General features: G+C 36.3%; 4 protein-coding genes and 1 pseudogene across 4 annotated transcripts; 2 read left to right on the top strand and 3 right to left on the bottom strand.

The window, feature by feature from the left end:
- Window positions 1-206: 206 nt before the first annotated feature.
- LOC115232297 lies at window positions 207-1,040 on the bottom strand. The gene has a single exon (XM_029802122.1). The coding sequence runs from the start codon at window positions 1,038-1,040 to the stop codon at window positions 207-209; it is 834 nt and encodes a 277-aa protein (XP_029657982.1).
- Window positions 1,041-1,442: 402 nt separating this feature from the next.
- LOC115232296 lies at window positions 1,443-3,653 on the bottom strand (annotated as a pseudogene).
- Window positions 3,654-9,708: 6,055 nt separating this feature from the next.
- On the top strand, window positions 9,709-10,188 carry LOC115232295 (major centromere autoantigen B-like). The gene has a single exon (XM_029802121.1). It carries the CDS (start codon window positions 9,709-9,711, stop codon window positions 10,186-10,188), a length of 480 nt encoding a protein of 159 aa, XP_029657981.1.
- Window positions 10,189-10,362: 174 nt separating this feature from the next.
- LOC115232294 (tigger transposable element-derived protein 6-like) lies at window positions 10,363-10,899 on the top strand. The gene has a single exon (XM_029802120.1). The coding sequence runs from the start codon at window positions 10,363-10,365 to the stop codon at window positions 10,897-10,899; it is 537 nt and encodes a 178-aa protein (XP_029657980.1).
- An 8,879-nt stretch (window positions 10,900-19,778) lies between these two features.
- LOC115232293 lies at window positions 19,779-20,234 on the bottom strand. The gene has a single exon (XM_029802119.1). The coding sequence runs from the start codon at window positions 20,232-20,234 to the stop codon at window positions 19,779-19,781; it is 456 nt and encodes a 151-aa protein (XP_029657979.1).
- Window positions 20,235-21,770: the final 1,536 nt, after the last annotated feature.

Below are 21,770 nucleotides of genomic sequence, written 5' to 3'. Positions count from 1 at the left end.
CAGAGCAACCAATAATCTTATCGTTAAGAGATTTATCAAAACTATGTTCCCCTTGTGGTATTTTGTGACCACAGAATTTCAGAATTTTTAAATATTAAAAACTAAACCGCATTTGTATGAATTATCCGTTAAATTTATTGGCAATAGAACTTGAAGCGCCATTTAATTTCTGACAAAACAGACAATCGAACATAAAAATTAATTTGTTATATAAAATAGAATCTATGCAAGTCACATTTGTCAGTAGTTTTAACATTTGAGAAGAGAGTATAAAGTCCAAAATACCCACATTTGTACACGTGTATACTGACATTATTGTCTGTTAGAGCCCGTCCTTGACGTGTGAAGAGAATGTAGAGAGCTTGTTCGTCTGTAGCGATTAAATTGAGGTCCAGGAGTTTATAAAATAATTTTTTGTACGCTTCGCAGAATTGAAGAACGACTTGGACATGACCAGCGAACATGGCACCACCAACCCACTCGTGGGCGTCTTTGGTGATTATTTCAATAGATCTTTCATGAAAATCTTTTACCTGGGACCAGAAAATGCTGGTTTTGTCAATGTATTTGGAAGTTGTCAAAATATAGTCCATTTGAGGGTCGGTATTACGCAATAACCCCACATCTGCCCATGCAAAATACGAGGACGTATTTGAAAACATTCGAATGGCCCTTTCGACCAGTTCGTGTTTGGAATGCATGATTGCCGAATACTGGAAATTCCCCGTTTGGAGTGGATACTTTCTATAACCCGGAAGAGTGAATATTTCCTGTATTCTCCGAATATTTTTAAATCCAATCAACTCCCAACGAGAAAGATAAACAGCGGTGGTTTGCTTTTCTTTTCGGACCTTTAACAGGTGGATGAGAATAGATTTGCTATCCGAGAAAAACACAATGTGATTTTTGACAAACCCGTATTTGTTGATCCACTCATAATACTGGGAAGGCTTCCGGACTCCACCTGGCTTTTCAAAGTTCCCAATATTGTAGAAGCATGAAACTAATACAAAATCTTCTTTGATTACTTTGTTCGACATTTTTGGCCACGAAAGGTAATATAGTATTATGAGGAAGACAGATATAACTAACAGTCGTTTGTTTTTATAGCGGCAAAACATTCTTGAATATGATTAAAAATAGTTGGTATTCTTGAAAGGTTATTCTGCCTAAATTGTAAGATAACTGCATAACTGTTATATACATATAAAAAAATCACGATTTAACAATAAATACTAATAGTTCAACATTGATTCAAATATTGATTCTAGGTATTTCGTCACAACAATACTATTATTTTATACGATCGACTTATTTGCAAATGAGATTTCTAAACTTAAAATGAAATTCCCTCAAGAATATACTCTGACCTCACTAGCCAGAATTTACCACAAGAAAACAAGAAAATGAAATAATATTATTGCACTGGTTAGTGTTAGTCTTCAGCGGTCGACTTCACCAAACACGACATCCAACGTCCCTGAGAATAGTAGACACTCATCAACCAATAATGGCTACTACATCCGCCAACATATGATTCTTGGCCACATGATCCAATGCAGCCAAATGAGCAAATCCCGGCGCCTTGATCTTACATCGATAGGGAATAGACGACCCATCCGACACCAAATAAACCCCAAACTCCCCCTACCGTCCTCCACCTACACTACTTTTGGATGCTCAATCGCCGTGTAAGTCTCCCCAGGAGGCACGGAAAATCCTTCCGTATAAAACTTGAAATGGTGAATCAACGACTCCATCGAGGTCTTCATATCCCCTCTTCTGGGCGGCACAATCTTCAAATCATCGACTTTAATATCCCCCGACGGCATCTTATCAAGACACTGATTAATTATACGAACACTCTGCCTCATTTCCTCCATCCTCACCAAATATCTAACCCTCCACTCAAAACTAAGCACCTGTCGTATGTGTCCCCAAACTGCCCGATGGGAATGTCGAATTCCAACTCGTCGTATATTTCATAGGGCTGGGCCTTTCTCAAATCCCACTTGATCCCCGATCCTCTGAGCATCGGTCCACTGAATCCGTAGAGGAGGGCGTCCTTAGCACTCACTGTCCCCACTCCCACCGTTCTCGACTTCCAAATACGACTTTCCGACAAAAACTCGTCCACTTCGTCCACTCTACGCACAAATTTGGAAAACAGCTCGAATGTGTCGTCCAGAAAACCAATTGGGAGATCCTTTTTGGTTATTTTAACATTTTTTTAAATACTTGGGCGACTCCTCCTGGTCGAATGTAGTTTGCGTGCATTCTTGCTCCGGAAACTCGTTCGTACAACTCAAACATCTTTTCCCGCTCTTCGAACATCCAGAAGAAAGGGGTAAGACCTCCAATATCCAAAATATGTGTCCCAATCCCCATCAAATGGTTCATTATTCGGGTTATCTCAGAAAAGAGAGCTGGGAGTCATATTTTGTGGATAAATTTACTTCGAATAAACTTTGCTCTCCGAGGAATGTCAATTCCGAGCAATTTCTCTATGGCGAGAGCGAAACACTGCTCGTTGCTCATCATAGAGACATAGTCCAGTCGATCAAAGTAGGGAAGAGCCTTTTTTATCTCATTTGTGGCCTACCTGGGTGTATGTTTTGTATTCTATCAGTTTTTCGGTCGCTCTGTGCAAAAGTCCAATATGTGGATCAGCCCGTACGACATTCTATATATACATACTTTTAAATAAATTAATTAAAAAAACAATCACCACATCGACTGAAAATTCAAATATTTTATTTAAATTACCTCCCCGTCCAACGTCAGGACCAACCGTAGAACACCGTGAGCAGCCGGATGTTGAGGCCCAAAGTTGATTGTAAGGTTTTTTACCACTGCGTTTGTAGGAATCGACGCCTCTGGAAGATTTAAATAAAAAGTCCACTGTTAGGTGGAAGTCTTTTCCACATTGAGAAACGTTCGTCGGGGAAAAATACGGGCTGTTTATACATGTCATAATATTCCTTGTCTGGTATCCATTTCAGAGTCCTGTCTAAGTAATTCACCGGTACCTTATAAAGATGGGACGAAACCCACAAGGGGACAACATTTATATATTTATTACTTTTAAATATTATTAGTAAAAAACCCAAATATTAACAAATAAATATAATTTTTCAACTTTAATTAATTAAAAAATTGTTTCCACAGCAATAAAGATGGATCCCCTTTATGAGGCATATTATCACTTCTCTATGGACAAATATTCAAAATGTTCTGAAATCTGTGATCAAATCCTCCGCACAAATCCCAACGAAAAAGTCCCCATTTTGAGAAATTCCAGGCAGTTTGGTTCCTCAAAATGAGGTGTTTGACCAAGGAAATGTACGTCGACGAATTGGAAGTTGACGTCGAGTCGATTGCGGACCTTGCGATGGACTCTTCGGCGATCACAAAAACCGGAAGGAAAAAAACAACAACCATCGTCGATCGGTTGAAAAAAACCCGCTAACCTTCAGTCCAATGACTCAAACTGGAAGACCAATCACAGGATTCGAAAGACAGGACACAGCAACTAACGGTTTTAAAGATTTCCGTTCCTCCGTGAAATCGCGGATGAGACAATCAGGAGCCACGGCAAGACCCTTCACATCAAAAACAGGAAAACTAGTTCGAATGGCCACTGCTTCTTCCATTGACTCGGGACCCCAGTTTAACGTAAGCCGACTCGATTTCGACAAATTGGCGGCAGAACATGACTTTTCGAAAGCTGTTTTTGAATATTTGTTTCATGTTCAAAGCGACATAAAAAACGTAAATTCTCGACTTGTGCATTTCAGGCACTTTCCATGGCCTCCCGAGCGGATTGCCACTCTAAAGAACAAGACTGGTGGTGGAAACTGCAGACTGCAAAGTGCTACTATCGGTGTAAACTAAAAATAGTCAAATCACAGTTTTGGAATGTTTTCGGAAGCAGAAAATTCGTTTTGTCAGGCTTTGGAACTGCTTAAAAACATTGAAATTTATCTTTATTTGTCAAAATTATATGTGCGTGTCAGTCAGCCAGAAAAAGCGAGGTCAGTTCTGAGTTCAGGACTTCAATCCTTCCCACAGGACGTCCACCTACTCACGGGACTGGCTCGACTTGAACAGGATTTCGGAAACATGTCAGAATCGGGAAAAATTCTGAGAAATGTGCTTAAAATTGACTCAACACACGTTGAAGCAATTTCTTGCATTGCGACCGAATATTTTTACAACGATCACCCAGAAATCGCTCTAAAACTCTTCAGGCATAGTTTTTAAAATATTTTCAGAAGATTGCTTCAAATGGGAGTTGAAAACTCAGAAATTTACTGCAATCTCGGCCTCTGCAGTTTCATGGGAGAAGAACTCGATTTGGTCTACAATTGCTTCGAACGAGCGCTTTCCATTTCCGAGGACTCCAGCAAGGCCGACGTGTATTACAACCTGGGAATGATTGGCCTAGTACTCCCCTCGAAACATTGTTTAGTACTCGGGAGACTTGAACTTTGCAAAACAGTGTTTTATGCTCGCCACTGTGATCAATCCTAAACATGTTGAAGCGCTGAATAATTTAGGAGTTATCCACGTGCGGAATAAAGATATTAATTTGGTAGTTTATTTATAATTAACAGGCCTGTTCATATTTTAAAACGGCCACGGAATGCGGGCTTTTTTGCTATGAACCGTTTTATAATGTTGCCCTCATTGCCTTTGAGGTTATCTCGTGGGGTTAATTTTAGGAAGGAGAATTCCACACAGCACACGTGTCTATTTCGCAGTCATTGAGTTTAAATCCTTTCAACTATGAATCAATTAAACTTTTGAAAAAACTTAATGAGTTATTAATTTCTGTTTAATAAAATCTTGATTAAATTTTAAATAAATTATCACATTATAGTCTTGTCATGTTGTGTAGATATTACAAGTCACTTCAAAAACTGGAACTGATTTTTTCTAACCACAAATTTTACTCCCAATCCCCCAATACTGTCCGTGCCTTCTTCAAAGAATTAAATATTCCTGATTCCTACCCACCTGCTCATTTCTGGACACAATTCGAACTCCCATCGTCCACATCAGACGACTCTTTAACCCTCCACCGACAAAATATGGCCTATTTAATTCAATCCGGACTACCTCAGACAGCCATTTCCTACTATTCCCACATCTGTGAGCCACTCAAAGACCCTGTCTTATCACATCTCTCACTAACCAGTCTAAAAGACGCCCCAAATCACGGCAGAGACCTCCTTCTGCGACTATATTCCAATTTGGATAATAATTATATCAACAAAGAACAACTCCTCGAGGCACTGGCTGCTCATGGACTTGTGTTTGAGGCAAAAAACGTGTTCGGAAACCGGATAGAGGACATGTCAAGTTGGAGAGTCATTTCTCCGCTTATAAAACTCGCTGTCCGTAAAATGGACCTCAACCTTCTGTGTGAGCTGATTTCTTACTATCGATGTTATACAGTCAGAGTAATCCACGTGATTATTTCGGAATTGTCCTGTCAGAATCAAAGTGATGATTTTTTTCAGTTTTTGGCAGCGGTTGATAAAGTATTTGGAATTGATAATTCAACAGTAGTTTTCGAATGATTGTTTACTTGACATTCCTGACGAGAGAGTTGTGGATAATTTGGTTGAAAAGCTAAAAAATAGTTCTAAAGTTGCCTGGAATTGTAAAAAAACCAGCATTTCTCGTGTGAATTTAAAGTGTCCAGAATGCCAACAAGGATTTAATATTTTAAAAATAACTTCAAAAGATTTTATTTATTTAAGGGATTCAATGATTTCAAAAGTAATATAATTTTAATTATAAAAATAGTATTAATCGAAATTATTTATATAGTTTATCAATCCTTTGGAGACTGAATATAATCTTTCCAAGGAGGAGACTGGCAGATTTATGGAGTTTGTTAGTGAAGGGGGACCGTTTGTCGTCGTGGTAGACGTCCTTAATGCTCTCCGTGGCACTGTCCGACATATTCACAGACTTAATAAGGTTTTCGAGTTCAAAATCTTTTTTTAGATTTTGCAGCAACTAAAAAAAATGTTTCAAAATGAGTTGCTTGCTGGGAAAAAAATTCTTCTTGTCGGCAAAAAATTCATCGAAAAAAAAATTTCAGTTTTCCAATCTCCATGGGTGGATGTCTTCTTTTTGGAGGATTCGAGGTCTGCTGGAGGAGGTTTATGTTTAGAAACGACGACGCCTTTGTGTTGTCAGCGGCCATGGCCAGTGGAAGGAACTGCTCGTTTTTGTCGAGTTGTGTTGTATTTAAGAGTCGATTAGACGACAAGTTCACAAACGCCACCGATAAAATGCCGCGGAAAATAACCCTCATATTCAGAGTGTGGCAAAGTCGGCAGCAGATTTTTTGTGACGAGAGGGGGAACTTGGAAATGCCTCTTCCGCTGGCTAGTGCTTTTACGTACACTCAGGGAAGGGATCATTCTATTCATATTCCTTACGCTGTGGATGGACAGTCATATAAAACTAAGTTAATGTGCCTTTCTGGGGTTGTAAACACGTGATATTGCTAAAATAATGAGCTTTTTTTGATAATTCTGAGACAAAATTAACGTTCTGTGTAATGTAAGAAATTGAATGTGGCTTTTTTGATTTTTTTGATTAGATATTTTCTGTAGTTCTTTTTCTATGTTCATCTCACAATTAGATTTTTAAATCAGGGCTTTTGGTTAAATTTCAAATTTAATAATATTTTAATAGACAATTACTAGTTTTTGCCAAATACCACAAGGGGTACTTAAGAGAGTTTGGCGTCAAAAGATTTTACAGCCTTATATAGAGTCAACTGTTCTTTAGAGGATTTTGGAGAGTATCTCGTTTTCTGCTTTCCGATCCAGTCCTACCCTGACATTTAATCAGCGAGAGGTGCTGGACTGCCAAAGAAAAGGAGAAAGAAGGGTTGGAGGTCCTTGAAGTGTCATCTTATGTTCACTTCGAAAACTCTGGACTTAGGACTTATTAGTTGATTAGTTTTTTTACAAATCTCTTGTTTAATTGCCTTTAAAGATTTTAGAAAATGCTTCATATTTTAAAGAAAGTCAAGAAACATAAAATAAGGATTATTCATTACATAAATAATAGTCATGCTTAAGTTTCCTCCAAGACAAAATCTAGTTTAAACTACTCAATATCGTTAATATTGTCTTAACTACTTAATTTTGGACAACGGCGTGCATATAGAATGAAAAATATAATTTGAGAATACAAAATAATTTCTAAATAGTCAACTGTGCGAAGTAATATTTGCACGAATTCATTGTAGTCTGATCAGTCGAGTAGATTATTGTTTTTAGTAAATGTAGAATTCTTTAATTTATTGATATTTTTAGACACATTCTCGTAATTCATGCGCTCAATCTTCTCTGTTTTCTATTGGATCGTCATCCCCATTTATGTACGGATTTAAAACGTTATGAAATTTTTGTATGCTGCCTGCAGAAGACCAAAGTCTCTAATGGCCTTTATAAAACGATGAACGGGTACCGGCTGCTCTCATTGCCGTCAAACTGCCGACATTATGGGATGGTTTGGCAGTACGAATCGACGCAGCTGTCGTAACTCAAAAAGCATTGAATATCAAGGACAGAATTGCCATTCTTAAACAACGCCTTGAAAACAATCCCAATACAGTTCTATCGATTATAAATGTATATGCACTGATCACAATGAAGATATCCGTCAACGAATTCTACTCGTCTTTATCATTGGCATACTCATCACTTTTTTATAGCTAGTGATTAGAATCCCAAAGTGGAAAAAAGCTTGAAGAATCAAATTGCCTGGGCAGCTACATTCGTAGGATCATAAATCTGTCCGAGGAGGCACTCATACATTTTTGTGAGTCATTCGGACTATTCCTCTGTAACACGGTGGCATGCAGCTCGATATATTAAGATGTGGACTGGCCAGAAAAGAGATCTCTATGGAAATCTTGTTCATATATTCAACCAAATTGATGACATACTATGCAGACAAACACAGAAGGCTCATGATTACCTCGAGTGATCATCGACTACTGGTTGCACGCCTCATTTTAAAACTACGCTTTGAAATTTCTGAAGAACTTGCAGCTCGTACACAGGGCAGGAACTTGGCAGTGAAAAGCTTATGTGTAAAGTAGGGCAAGAAAATACTCAAACTGTTGGACAATATTGACTCGAATGTGTCTTCCGGACGACTATGGAAGTATGTTTTGAAAGAGTAAAGAAGGCTGCTGAGACGATACTGGGAAATCGTCCAAGGACATTCGAGGGGACTTTTGACCAAGAAATAAACAAATTAACAAAAGAACAAAAGAAACTTCGTCTCCTAATTGAATCGCCAAACTTGACCGGCCATACTGATTTTCTTAAAACAGAACGCAACAAAATTAAATACAAAATAAAGAAAAAAGTAAAAGAACAGTCTGAGCCTACACTGGATAACTTGGCAAAAGACATTGAACGATACAAATATGGTGCAAAAATGTTCGCTGTAGTTAAAAAATTATCCCGCAATACCAGACCGGAAAGAATTGTAATTTTTGATGATGCAGGAAAAGCCATAATAGATGACCAAGAATTAGCAAACAAAATTTCAGCCTTTTACAAAGGACGACTAATTCTCAATGACAACCTAAAGCCATTCGAAAGTACTCCCAGAGGACTCAACAAAAACATCAGCGCTATGAAGTCATTTCAACTTTTTCAAAGCTGAAAAATGGCAGAGCTTCGAAACCAGACAACTTGAGTGCAAAATTATTGAAATACGCGCCGGAAAGAGTAGTTGCGTTGATCTGCACAGTTCTGAACAGGACATTCAAATGTCACATCCCTTTGATGCGGGGAATGCCACTTTAATTCCACTTCAGAAACCTGGTAAAGAAAAGGGAAATTTAAACATTCTACGCCCGGATACGCTAATAAACACACTAAGAAAAATACTTTCTCTTGTTGTAACGAATTGTATTTCAGGCCCAGTAAATAAGTTCATAAGCACAAGTCAAAGTGGATTCAAACCTGGAAAGTCAACAGCAGAAGTAGTACGGAGGCACAGATGGCTATGTGGGATGCGTCAGAAACACGAAGAACTCTTAATACTTGAAATTGCTCTATCTCGTGTTCTATAATACACTATCAACCGCAAAAAGCTATTACTTGTATTTGAAAACATCCTAAATGAGGATGCATTACGTATGATCAGATTCTTCTTTGCCAACACATCGTTATCAGTGCGTGTTGGAAATTATACCTCGATGAAATTTAAAACCGAAACTGGCGCACCTCAGGGCGACTTACTATCCCCGATCATAATCTATCTGGAAACAGCTTTCAAGACCTCTTTGGAAAAATAAATGTTTTACTAATGTGATAGTAGTAATTTACGCCGACGAATTCGATTTCGTCTGCCGAGGCCAGAATTCATTCGAAAACTTAGTAAAAGTGATTCTTCATTTTCTGAATAAATGGTCTTTAATTGTAAACCCGGATAAAAGAGAGAAAACAATTACAGTTTACCCTCTATTGCTCGCCAATTCTATTGCTCGCCATTTCTATAACTCGCCACTTTTTTGGAAAAAATGCCATTTTTACTAAGGAAATTCCATTGCTCGCCAAATTCTCTTACTCGCCACGTTTTAGTATTAAAAAATTAAAATTTATTATTAAAAAAATAATTTTTTCAAATATTTATACCGCGTGTTTTTTTTGTAACATGAGGAAGTGCTCAAGATTATCTTATGATCAAAAAAGAGAAATTATAAATTATCTTATTGATAATTCTTCTCTAAGTCTAAGGCGTGTTTCAGAAATTTTTTCGTCGCGTTTCAAAAAATCAATTTCGAGACGTGCAATTAACGATCTTAAATTGAACAAACAGAAGATTCTTGGAATTAATCCAATTTATGGGAGAAGTTCTCGTTTTTCGAAACTTAGATATTCAGCAATTGATTCTGAAATCATTGCCTGGATAGATTACATGGAATCTATTGGAGTTTGCCTCAATGATGAGATAATTTTGTCGAAAGCAACTGAAATTGCTGCGTTAAACGGTCTCTTCGAATTTAAAGCCAGTAAAGGATGGCTTGAAAAGTTCAAAAAAAGGCACAATGTAAAACTAAGAATTTTTCATGGTGAATTGGGATCGAAGACTTCAAAGACCAAATCGAAGACTTTAAAAAATTATCCCTTCTAAAATAAATGAATATGGTTCAGAAAATGTTTATAATGCCGACGAAACCGGCGTATTTTACAAGACCATTCCATCAAAAAGTGTCTGCAGGAAACGCCGATCAGGACAAAAATTACTTAAAGATAGGTTTAACATTTTTAGCCAATTTTCAGATTTTCATTAATGCTTTGCGCAAATATGACTGGATCCGATAAAAGAACCCCTTTGATGATCTGGCAGTTTAAGAAACCAAGGTGTTTTAAAAACTTGAACGTTGATGAATATTTACAATACCGGAATTCTTCAAAGGCTTGGATGAACATGGAAATATTTAACGAATGGTTGTATAATTGGAACAAGACTCTCAAACAAAAACAAAAAAAGATACTTTTGGTTGTAGACCATTGTCCTTCGCATAGAATAACAATCGAATTAAGTATGATAGAAGTTTTATATTTACCAAAAAACACGACTACTGTGCTTCAACCGATGGATCAAGGAATCATTAGATCATTCAAATCTCATTTCAACAAATTTAAATTTAAACATATAATTGAACAAATAAACTACGGTGACGCAACTATTGAATGCTATAAAAAATTAACCCTGAAAGATGCAGTCTTATTTTCTTATCTAGCCTGGAAAGATGTGTCAGTGGATACAATATCAAAATGTTTTCAGCACGCCAAATGGGAAAACAGAATTGAAGAACCTATTATGGGGACCATAAAATAAAAAATTTCGAACAAAATATAGAAAAATTAATGATCACAGATCCCATAAAAGAGGAGGAGTTTATAGACTTTACGTACTCTGAAAATGACGAACTTCATGAATTTGTTCAAAACAATAACTATGAAAATAACGATGAAAATGCAATTTAGACAGTTCAATTACTGAAGATTGTGAAAGAAAAAACTGTATTACACATCGAGATGCGATAAAATGTATTTCGGACCTCAAAAAATATTTTTCACATGACGATAATTTTGATGTGAATATGCTAGAAAGTTTATTAAAAATGCAAAAAAATATAGAGAAAAGATCATACAAAAAAACTATAAATCAGCGGTTCTCAACCTTTTTTAGACTGGGGACCACTTTTGCACTATAAAATTTTGTGGGGACCACCTTAAATAAAATAAACATTTTTTGGTATTAGCGCACAATTTTTGGCCTCGCCAGGGCCAGGTTTAGACATGTTCGAATATTTATTATAAAAATAACATGAACATTATGAAAATAACAGAAAATTTAATAGTAATTTAGTGAGATTTCTGATCTTGTTTGCTCAGAATAATTTTACTTATATCAGGCTCTATGTTCGACAAAGCTACTCGCATATCATCTTGTACCCGTAGTCTATTTCATATTTTGTTTTTAGAAAAGTCAGACACGACATCGCCATTTCACAGTGATAAGTAGTGGGGAATGCAAGTATTGATTCCAATGCAGTTTTACTCAAAATGGGGAATTCTTTCGCCATCTGACACCTAACAATAAAAAGTAATTATTAATGAGAATACCAAAAATCTAATAATGAAGTACATTTGAAAATAATCTGAGCAGACTGATTACATTGAAGTTCAATCAAGCTCTGCTGAAAATTGAGTTCCTGATATTCTTTAAATGAGGTCAAGAAAGGTTGAACGATCCAGTTTGGAATGGGTCTTCAACAGGAATTTTCTGGGTGTACAGACTCTTTGTGGCGCCTAAGTGAGAAGGTTTCAGTGAATTGTTTCCCAAAATTTTATGGCAAATCATGCATTTTGCCTTTATTTCATTATTTGGGGCAATGAATTTAGTGAATCCAAATTGTACGTAAGAATCCGACCAAAGACGACGATTCTTGTTAACCATAACTAGAATGATAAACCACGCTAATCAAATCAGATTAATTTCAATGTTTTTGATTTATACTTAATTGTACAATTAGTTTTAACTTTAATATATTTTTATTTTTCGAAAATTCCTGGGGACCACTAAAAATTTTCTGGGGACCACGGTTGAGAACCGCTGCTATAAATGATTACTTTACTTAAAATTTTGGTTTTTTAAATAAATGTTTCGGCTATTTATTTAAATGTTTAGATAGTTAAAAATTATAGAAATTTTTTGTTGATAGAAAATAGGATATTGATTATTTCTCTTACTCGCCAAATTCTCTTAGTCGCCAATTTTGGCTTGGTCCTAAAAATGGCGAGCAATAGAGGGAAGACTGTATATCCAGTCTCGCGACGAAAAACGAGGAGAAGTGGAGAATGTGCAAGAAAGTTGAATCTCTCCTTAGGGATTCAGAGGACTTTATTCGAAGGAAAGTGTTGGCTGTTCCTTCTTTCAAAAAAATGTGGACAATCTGGATGAGGCGCAAGTACGGATCTATCCGCTAAAAAACTGGAATAGCTCAACTCGTTCCACAGACAAGAATTAAGACAACTATTAGGAGTTCGATGGCCGAAAAAGATGAGCAACGAAGAACTGTACAGAATTACTCATACATCTCAAATCGCAAATAAAGCGATGGCCATGAAGTGGCAGCTATTTGGACATATCTTAAGAACATTGCAAATGACTCCGGCTAATCAGGCCATCAATCTTACTTTTACTTATCAAACAATACAAAATATCGGGGTCAACAAAGAACAACATTGCCGGCTACGCTGTAACTTAAAACAATTGGAAGAAAACTGAATTCGATAGATGATCTGGACGACCTGAGAGATCTTGCACGAAACAGCAGAGGATGAAAACGACTAACAGAGCGTATCCTGAGTCGCATGACAAAAGTGAAATATTAACTAAGCTTTTGATTTCGCGTGAATTGCATAATAATTCTCGTAATTCTGTTTTCAACTGTATCGTTTATAGTATTTTTAAAATGAATCTTCATAATTTTCCAAACGAAACTTATAATTCTCACTGTCCTACATTTTAAATAACTAAACTTACCTCACCAATGGTCACGTTTTCCACGTCTTGGACTTGAGCGAGGATGGGTACATTAAGCCGCACGTGGACAGTCCGAGGGTCACTCCACTCCTTACTCGGCAGTTTGTGGAGGAGATTATATTAGACATATCTTTACTGTCGACGAGTGTCATGCGCTTTGTCAGCAAACTGCCATTCTATACGCATCGCGGCGTCAAAGAGCTGACCCTGCGGCTCTTAATACACCTTGAGTCATAGTTAGTTGATTTACTTTAATCAACAGAATTTCTATTACTTGAATATATTACATTCATTTACGACTTGACAAATTACGTTTCATTACAATAAATTCAAAGTGCATTCAAAATGCCCACAATGGTTTTTTTCGTGGATTTTTAACAGATTATTTTCATTTCTTTTGCGCTTGTTGAAGCTATAGCAAGCTTGTGGTGTTGATTGGTATTTCGCAGATATAGCTTTACGTCAATAAGAATAAAATTTTCAACAATTAATTTTGAAAGCCAGGGGGACGAAGCAACAAGTGTCGGTCAAGGAAGCATATTTTGTCCCATCTTGAACGAGAATAATGTAGACCCGTTTTCCGTCACCAGGGTCTATCCGCATCATGTATTTACTAATCTAATTTTTAGTGATAAAGTAGTTTTGAAGGTTGTTGACGAAGCCTGCATACATTTGTTGCTTTAGCTGAAGTTTTGTAAGAGTGCAATCCTATGGCATTCATAATCGAAATGGCAGGAGGAATGGCTTCTAATGGTTATGGCTATTCTAGATGTGGTGCCGACTAATTGGCACGTGTCAAACTTGTAAAGAAAAATGCCACATGTTTGGCGGGCCTTGTTGATAAATGGAGAAAAGAGAGGGGATTTTTTTGAAAGAAAGAGCTCAGATAAATAAGAAGCATAAGGAATTATCCCGATTGGAAACAAAAATTAGATTATTCTCGATCGAAAACATTTCAGACTTTTATTTAAACGCGTTTGTGGAGGCGAAGAAAGAGAATTTCCGAGATTTTGTCAAAGATAAGCGGATCCTTCTGGAGGAGAAGAGTCGTAAGGAGCATAAAATTCTCAAAAAGGCGTCTCAAAACGTGCCTTCTAGGATTCCTTGAATCAATTGTGTGATAATTTTCATATTTGTAAGCTGCTCGATCAATTAATGTCTCAAATAAGTCAAAGGTTAGGTTGTGAGTTTAAATTTTTTTAGATGGATAGATGGGTTTATTCAATTTCTTTAAAATGAATAAATTGGACGTTCTACAGTTGTTACCATCGTGGAAAATCGAAAACTGATAAATTTTATTTTGTGAATATTGTAAAGAAAAAGGTGGAACTGGAACAAATTAGGACAACTGGAACAAATGAATTGTACTTTGTGAATATTGTAAAGAACATGTAATTTATTCATTTGAAAGAAATTAAACAAACCAATCTGTCCATCTAAAAAATTTAAACTCACAACCTAACCTTTGACTTATTTGAGATATTGATATATGAAGATTAGCCCACAATTGAATGAAGAGAGGCGTGCCTTGCAACAGGAACCCGAGAAGGCACGTCGTGGGACGCCTTCTTAAGAATTCTATGCTTCTTACAACTCTTCCTGGTACTTTTGTCGAAGTGGTCGCAGTTTTTTTAGGCCTTTTAAAAAATCTAATAATTTTTGAGGTGGAATATATTATATTTTATTTAAGTCGCTCTATCAATAATTTAAAATATTATTAAATTTTTTACTAATTATTTTCTAATTTTTTTAATATTATGGCGAGCATGTACCTAATATTGATATAAACTGGCACTATAGGTCACATGGAAAATTCTGTTGTGGACTTATGCAACATCAAATTCCGACAGCTCCAATAAGTAAGGAGGATGCAGTGCATTTTCTGCAAAATGTGGATATCCTTTCAAAATCACGTATATGTCCGAAGGGACATCAGATGTCCGAAGGGACATCATCAGACATCATCTGGGATCTTATTTCGCAGGTTTTTTTAGTTACTTCGACAAAAGTACCCTCTTCCTTTTCTCCTCCAGACGGATCCGCTCATTCTCCACCAAATCACGGAACTTCGTTCTCTGAGCCTCCACAACTGGTTCCCCAGCTTTATATCATTTTCGACGGTATCGAGCTTTTATATCTAACTTATTACGCTATAATAAAATTCTATAAAACGCAGCTCCTATCTTAATAAATAAAGGTCGTATAGAGCATTCTGGGGCAGTTTCTATCGGTGAGGAATACGACAATCTCATTCTAATTATCTAAGAACCATTAAAAGTAAACTTTTTCTCTAGTAAGAATTTCTCAAAAAGATTAAATAAAACTGAATCGCTATATTCCGCCGACTCATCTGCCTAGAAAACTGTCATTCTCCTCCAACATCCACGCTCAGAATTTTTAGCGATGTTCAGTAATAGTTTTTATGTTAAAATTAACTAAAATTTTGAATTAAGAATCCTGTGCACAAAATCCATAAAACCAAAATAAAAATCAAACTAAACGCAAATCACAGAAAATGCAATCATAAACATTGACAAATCGATTTAATGGAGTAATGTCCTGCAAACACGAATACTTTGCTTCACAAAAACTGCACTGTCGTGAATCAAACAGACCACACGGAAGTAGACTAAGCGGACAACGAGACACGACGTGCTTAGATACACACGTAGCATACAACAAGTCATCACTGTCCTCGATCACTGACCTAATGTACCCAACTACCAACCATTTTGGCATATCGGACATGTCTCTATCAATCCACTACCTTCGTTTATAAATTTTTTCAGTGCAATAAAAGAATGTTCTATCATATACATGTTATACTACCTCGAATTACATCAAATACAGACAACAGGCGTACTAAATAGTCCTTTATAATTTTCCTCGTGATATCTTCTATTCGTTTCTGCTAATATATAATCATTTTTACTTTAAATTTATTTAATTTTAAATATAATTAATTAATTATAATAAAATATTTAAACAAATACAGTCTCATGTGGGTTCTTCACTTGTAAACTGTACAGTTTGAGAAGAATCCTAACACATATAACTGAAGATACCACCTAAAAACACGTGGATCATACTCAAAATCACATTCCAAAGTAACATCACTCCTGATATGCCTCCTCATATAGTCAAACGAGTCATGATAACTCAAAAGCGACGAACCTTTTCCACAACAAAGTCCCCGAAGAACAGAATCAGTCGAAAATGACTCCAAAATAATAATCTACCCATCACCCAACACACCAACACTGTATTGGAACAGTTTCTTGTAACACAACTTGTCAGGACATCTACACTTAAACAACAACAAACTCAACGAGCATCACCAAATAAGCACCAGAACGAGAAATAGCCAGTCCTTTCACCACTTTCCGTGACAAACATTTCCGGACCTCACACTCTCCACCCAACTCAACAAAATGCAGCTGACCGGAATCCCCAGCAAAAACCACCGTCGACTCAAAAATGTCGAATCCTCTACTTTTTGGACACCACAAACCTCCAATAAACGGCACAGTCAAATCGTAGCTCGAAATATGTTTGGAGGACAGGAGAGTGAAAGACCTCCCTTCAATGTGGAGTACGTTTATGGTGTTTATGCCTACTGCCACCACCACCAGGGTCTTCCCCCCGAGAATGCGGAGGGAGGATATCAGGGTGGATGATTCTACACTAAGGACTGCCTTGGGAGAGTCGTCTTGAGTAAGGGAGAGTATATAAATAGTCCCGAGTGAGACTCCAAATACGACGACTCCTCCCAAATTGGGGGATGAGGTTGTGGAGGACAGTTTTGTGGGGTACTTTAAGGGGTGGTCTCCTGGATAGAGTCTACTGACCTGGCAGGTGGGGGACTGGTTTGTGGTTATTGTAAATTTGACTATGCTTCCATTGCTTGTGGCCGCGACAAATGTTTCGCTTTCGGACTGGGTGTCTGTACATCTCCAACTCATGTCTGAATAATTTATAAAATAATAGTATTAAGTTATAATTTAAAATATTAATTTATAATAAACTGTATGTACATAATGGTTGAGGTGGGGTACAAATATGTAATAATTATTAGTGCTTAATTGACAAGAATAAATAACCTGTAAACATCAAATCATTATTTCTTAACAAATTAAGCAATTCGACATTCCTGCCGACTCGATTCACTTCTAGAAAGGTCCATAAGGAACTAAACAAGTCTTGAGCCTAAACATTGTCAAATACACAAAAACCAATTCCCAGCCCGCATTCCACCAATAAAGCAAAATATGCCCTTCAGATGTGAGAGCAGAGACATGTGGCCTAAACTACAAATTTCCGACAAACCTGTGTCGACATTTAGCCATAAACGGAGAGAATAGGACACTGGTAAACATCGATTGGGAAGAGAACTCGTCTGATGGAATGTGAATGATGCTTCTTTTAGGACTCACGTCGTAGTTTTTGCTGCTTATTTTGTCGAGAAAGTTCTAACGTTATGATTATGAGCACCATTGTGACGATTCTGTCTCGCATGCAGATTGCTATTTGGTTGTCGTCTGACCATACTAAGTTGTAGTTGTGAGAACTCTCAATGTCTTCTAATGTTATTGTGTAGTTTGGCTTTTCTCTAAACGATAACATCACCACGTGATCTTGTTTAATTTAAATATTTATTTATAAATGACAATTATTATAAAAGAAATTTTAGCCTAACTTTGATTAATAATTTTTTAAGCTTTAATCACTAAATGTTTTTTTGGTGGGTAGCCAAAGAAAATTGGATATTTGTAACAGAGGTGAATTATATTTATTAAAAAACTTGTAATTAATTATTAAAAGTCACAAGTTGGTCAATGTCTTATCGGATTCAGCGCTTGAGTGACTTTTTTCTGAGGCAGCACTGATTGACCTTTTAATGTGTGTCTCGGAGGCATCTTCTTCTGCTTTTGGAATAATTTTGTAATTAAACCTTGGTTGGTGGTGACAGTTTGGAATATAATTGGGATTTTCTTTTTATTTCTGATTCGATCTATACTTGATTTCATTTTTTTGATTTTCTTTGATAAATTTAGTGAAATTGTTTCAAAAATCTGAAAAAATCAGTTTGTTTATTTGCTCACAGAAGATTGTGAGTTATCAAATGATTCAATGTTGGAGGAAGAATTGGACGAGGAAGTAATCATATCAGAGTTTTGATTGCTTTTCGAATCCGAAGAAACTCCGGAATTTATTTTATTCGATGACTCTCCAAGACTCTGACTGTAAAAGTCAGAGTTGAAATCTTTATTTGAACAGCGAACACATTTGCAGTCATTTTTATAAAACATATCCACTGATTGACTGACGTACTTCATGAAACCAAAAAAACCTAGGGAAAACTCGATTGAACAACTCCCTGTATGATTTAGCTGCTCTTGACTTTTTGACTTTTTTACACTGTTTATAATTGTTGTTTTTATATTTTGGAAAGAATTGAACTTTTTCAAATTAAAATGGTCGAAATCTTATTTAATAAATGTCTATAATACTTTGTATTTTCATATCGGTTGACTTGAAGAGTGTGTGAATGCTTTCGTCGAAAAGTAATTCTGCGTTTTTGATTATATATTCAACGCACTCCACCATCTATAATCACATAACAAATAAATATACAATTTTGCATGATGTCAACAACAGTTTTTTGGATGCGTGTTTTCTTGGAATCCAAAGGGAAGCAGAAATACAAATTGAGAGATTCAATGAGTCCATTTTGTTGATGTGAGAATATTCGTCAATTCTGTGCAAGAGGCAAATTATATGTTTGAGCATGACGTAATGTGATGGAGGCAGTTGTTCAATAATTCTGTGGAGTATACATGGCCAGTAAATACTTTTTAAATATTTTTATTTTGTCTTCTGATTCGCTAAAAAGCACAGCGTTTTTCCATTTATTGTAAAAACTAGTCAGCAGAACACAGCGAGGAAGAGAACGTAAATATTGCTTATTTATAATTAGTAAAATTAACTTTAAGGACTGAACCTACAACTAAGATGTCGTATTTTTCAAAATTGATTATATTTGACTTTGAAAATTGTTGAGCAAGAATGTTTTGTTCAACCAGAGAGACCGATTTCCGAAAGATTCCTTCTTTAAATGGACCACGTCTGTGTAGATCAAGCATTATACCCTTCGGATAAGTAATTGGTGATACATATAATTTTGAAGGAAGGATTCCATTTTGAATTATTGATTCAAGTGAAATCCCAAATATTTGGTCTATTTTATCATCTTTTTTGTAGGTATCACAGAGAATTTCAGGATTTCTTTTTGGGAACCCAACATAGAATTTAATCATCTGAGTCAATTGGACGGAGAATTTAAGTTATGTGGAATTTATAACGTCTTAAAAAATGCTATGTCAATCAATTTCACTGAGTTATCAAAAAATTTATTGATCAAAAATAAAAAATACGAAAAATAACTTAATGAACAATTTTGTTCTTAAAATTTAATCAATTTATTTGATAGTTATTAAGTTTAGTTATTTGATAGTTTAGGTATAGTGTTACTAATTTGCTCATTCCAATCTCTGTCTCTTGTTTCCGCTCTGGGACATATTGGCTCTGGGAGTGCAGGTATCGATAGTATCGAAACACAATATATCGGTGGTGTCTTTTCCGACGCTATTGATAAGCCCAAATTTTTATTCTATGTTCATACTTTGGTAGGTTGCTCTGAGAACAACAGACTGTATGTATGTTTTAATTTTATCCGGTAACTTCAGTTTTTGGCAATATTTCGGGTAAAATTTAGTTGTAATTGCATTCCACGTCAAGACAATTGGTACAATTTGTACTTTGGCACTATGTAGCAGTACGATCTCATTCGCAAGTAGGTCGTATTTGTGGAGTTTTTTCACTTCCACCTTTTGCAAGTTGTCTTGCGATGTAATTCCTACTTCAATGATTGTTATCATGTTTTCTTTTTTGTCATAGACAATTGTATCTTGTTTATTGAATTGTATCTTTAGTTCTGTTTTTATCGTAGTGTCCACTCTGATTTCTACACATCGTTTGATGTGATAGACTGGACAGAGTGTGATTTTATCATTTTTGTTGATTTTAATCCAAAAAGGCGACATAAGTGGACGTGCAAACATCTTACTACTTCATTGTGTCTCTTCGTGTACTCATAATTCAGCATTCTGTTGCTTCGTGTGGCGATTTCGGTCGACTAACTTCTTAGCCAATTTGCAGTGGGGACAATTTACATCTCGTTCTGACCAGAACAGATTTCTATCTTGCAGTAAGCAATATAGACCCTCACTCCTTGGGCTTATATTGCCTTTCTGCAACCACAAAGAAGATTCTTTAATATCGGAATGAATGTTTTTGTTGCATTTGCAAAGTGATGAATGTAAACTTTTCGTTTCGATTATATCAAGAAGGTATTTGAGTTGAATTTTCTTTAAATTTTTTATGTTGATTTCATTGTTATATTTGGTGTATTTATGCTTTAAGTAGTCTGCGATGGTGACCAAATGGGTTTTCATTAAATTTTCAGTCCGCAGAATATCAGCCTTTTTCAGACAGCCTACCGACTTTCTTTTTATGTCATTATAGACTTCCAGTAACATTCTTTCGCTCTTCATCGATATTGATTCCAATCTTCTTCTAAGGTATCACGAGGGAGATATAGCCTCTGACAATTTGGATGTCTCAAATGTATGTGATATGAATTAAGTTGTAGACGAATTTCTCTGTCAATTACTTCAAACTCATCAGGTTCTATGTCTATCAATCCAATGTAATAATTGTAAAGAGCCTTTTTGATAAAAAAACTCGTTTTCACATTCTCTAAGGAAGTTTAAGGAATTGCCATTATTTTCCGTAGTCTGCTTTTCTTTTGACAGACTGAGTAGGTTAGCAATAGATTTATTCTGCCCGAATTTAGCCAAAAATGCATCTCGTATAGCGTTCCATCCCCCTCTGGGCACACGGTTCATGCGCGTTTTTATTGACTGAACGACGGAGTATACACACTTTCCACGATCTTCGCATGTTGTCAAGTCTATAATGGCACGAAGAACAGAGATTTTAGATGACTCAGAATGGAGACGATTTATCTGTGTGCTAAAATCCCCCCGGGCAGACTAGCCTATGCCTCTTTCCGTATTTATAGTTGTTTCTCCGATAAGTAGGCCCATAGGTAGAGTATTCGACATATGTGTTAAATCTGACATTTGGCAATAGAAGATCAATTACTACTGCTATGATAATATGCATTTAAATTTTAAAATAATTTCAACAAACAGAATTCTTACAGAGAAAGAAATCATGAAAAAATGTGGAAACTCGTCCTCAGCTCAAAAATCTGCTCTTCTCCTATCCCTCATCGTCTGAAAATATGGCTGTGTAGTTTCTTATCTGGTAGACTGGCTCAGACCAAATTCGGGTTAAAAAACTCCCGGTTTCGCTACTTACCTAATGGAGTACCTCAAGGCTCCTGTCTTTCTCCAGCCCTTTTCAACCTACACCTCAGTGATATGCCAACTAACTCAGAAACACTACTCCTCTCCTACGCTGACGATCTTGTGTTTGCTTCCCGACACAAGATCATTAACACAGCGACTAGCTCACTCCAAACTCAACTTGACTCCCTAACCAAATGGCTAACATCTAACCATATGACTCCT

Source organism: Octopus sinensis, unplaced genomic scaffold (assembly GCF_006345805.1).
Source record: "Octopus sinensis unplaced genomic scaffold, ASM634580v1 Contig20285, whole genome shotgun sequence".
NCBI classification, from domain to species: domain Eukaryota; kingdom Metazoa; phylum Mollusca; class Cephalopoda; order Octopoda; family Octopodidae; genus Octopus; species Octopus sinensis.
The sequence above is the reverse complement of the archived record's forward strand: the minus strand, read 5'-3'. Positions and strand labels throughout refer to the sequence as shown.

Bases quoted from the DNA above. Each gene is read 5' to 3' on its own strand.
- LOC115232297 (XM_029802122.1), bottom strand. From the start codon at position 1,040: ATGTCGAACAAAGTAATCAAAGAAGATTTTGTATTAGTTTCATGCTTC.
- LOC115232295 (XM_029802121.1), top strand. From the start codon at position 9,709: ATGAGGAAGTGCTCAAGATTATCTTATGATCAAAAAAGAGAAATTATA.
- LOC115232294 (XM_029802120.1), top strand. From the start codon at position 10,363: ATGACTGGATCCGATAAAAGAACCCCTTTGATGATCTGGCAGTTTAAG.
- LOC115232293 (XM_029802119.1), bottom strand. From the start codon at position 20,234: ATGTTTGCACGTCCACTTATGTCGCCTTTTTGGATTAAAATCAACAAA.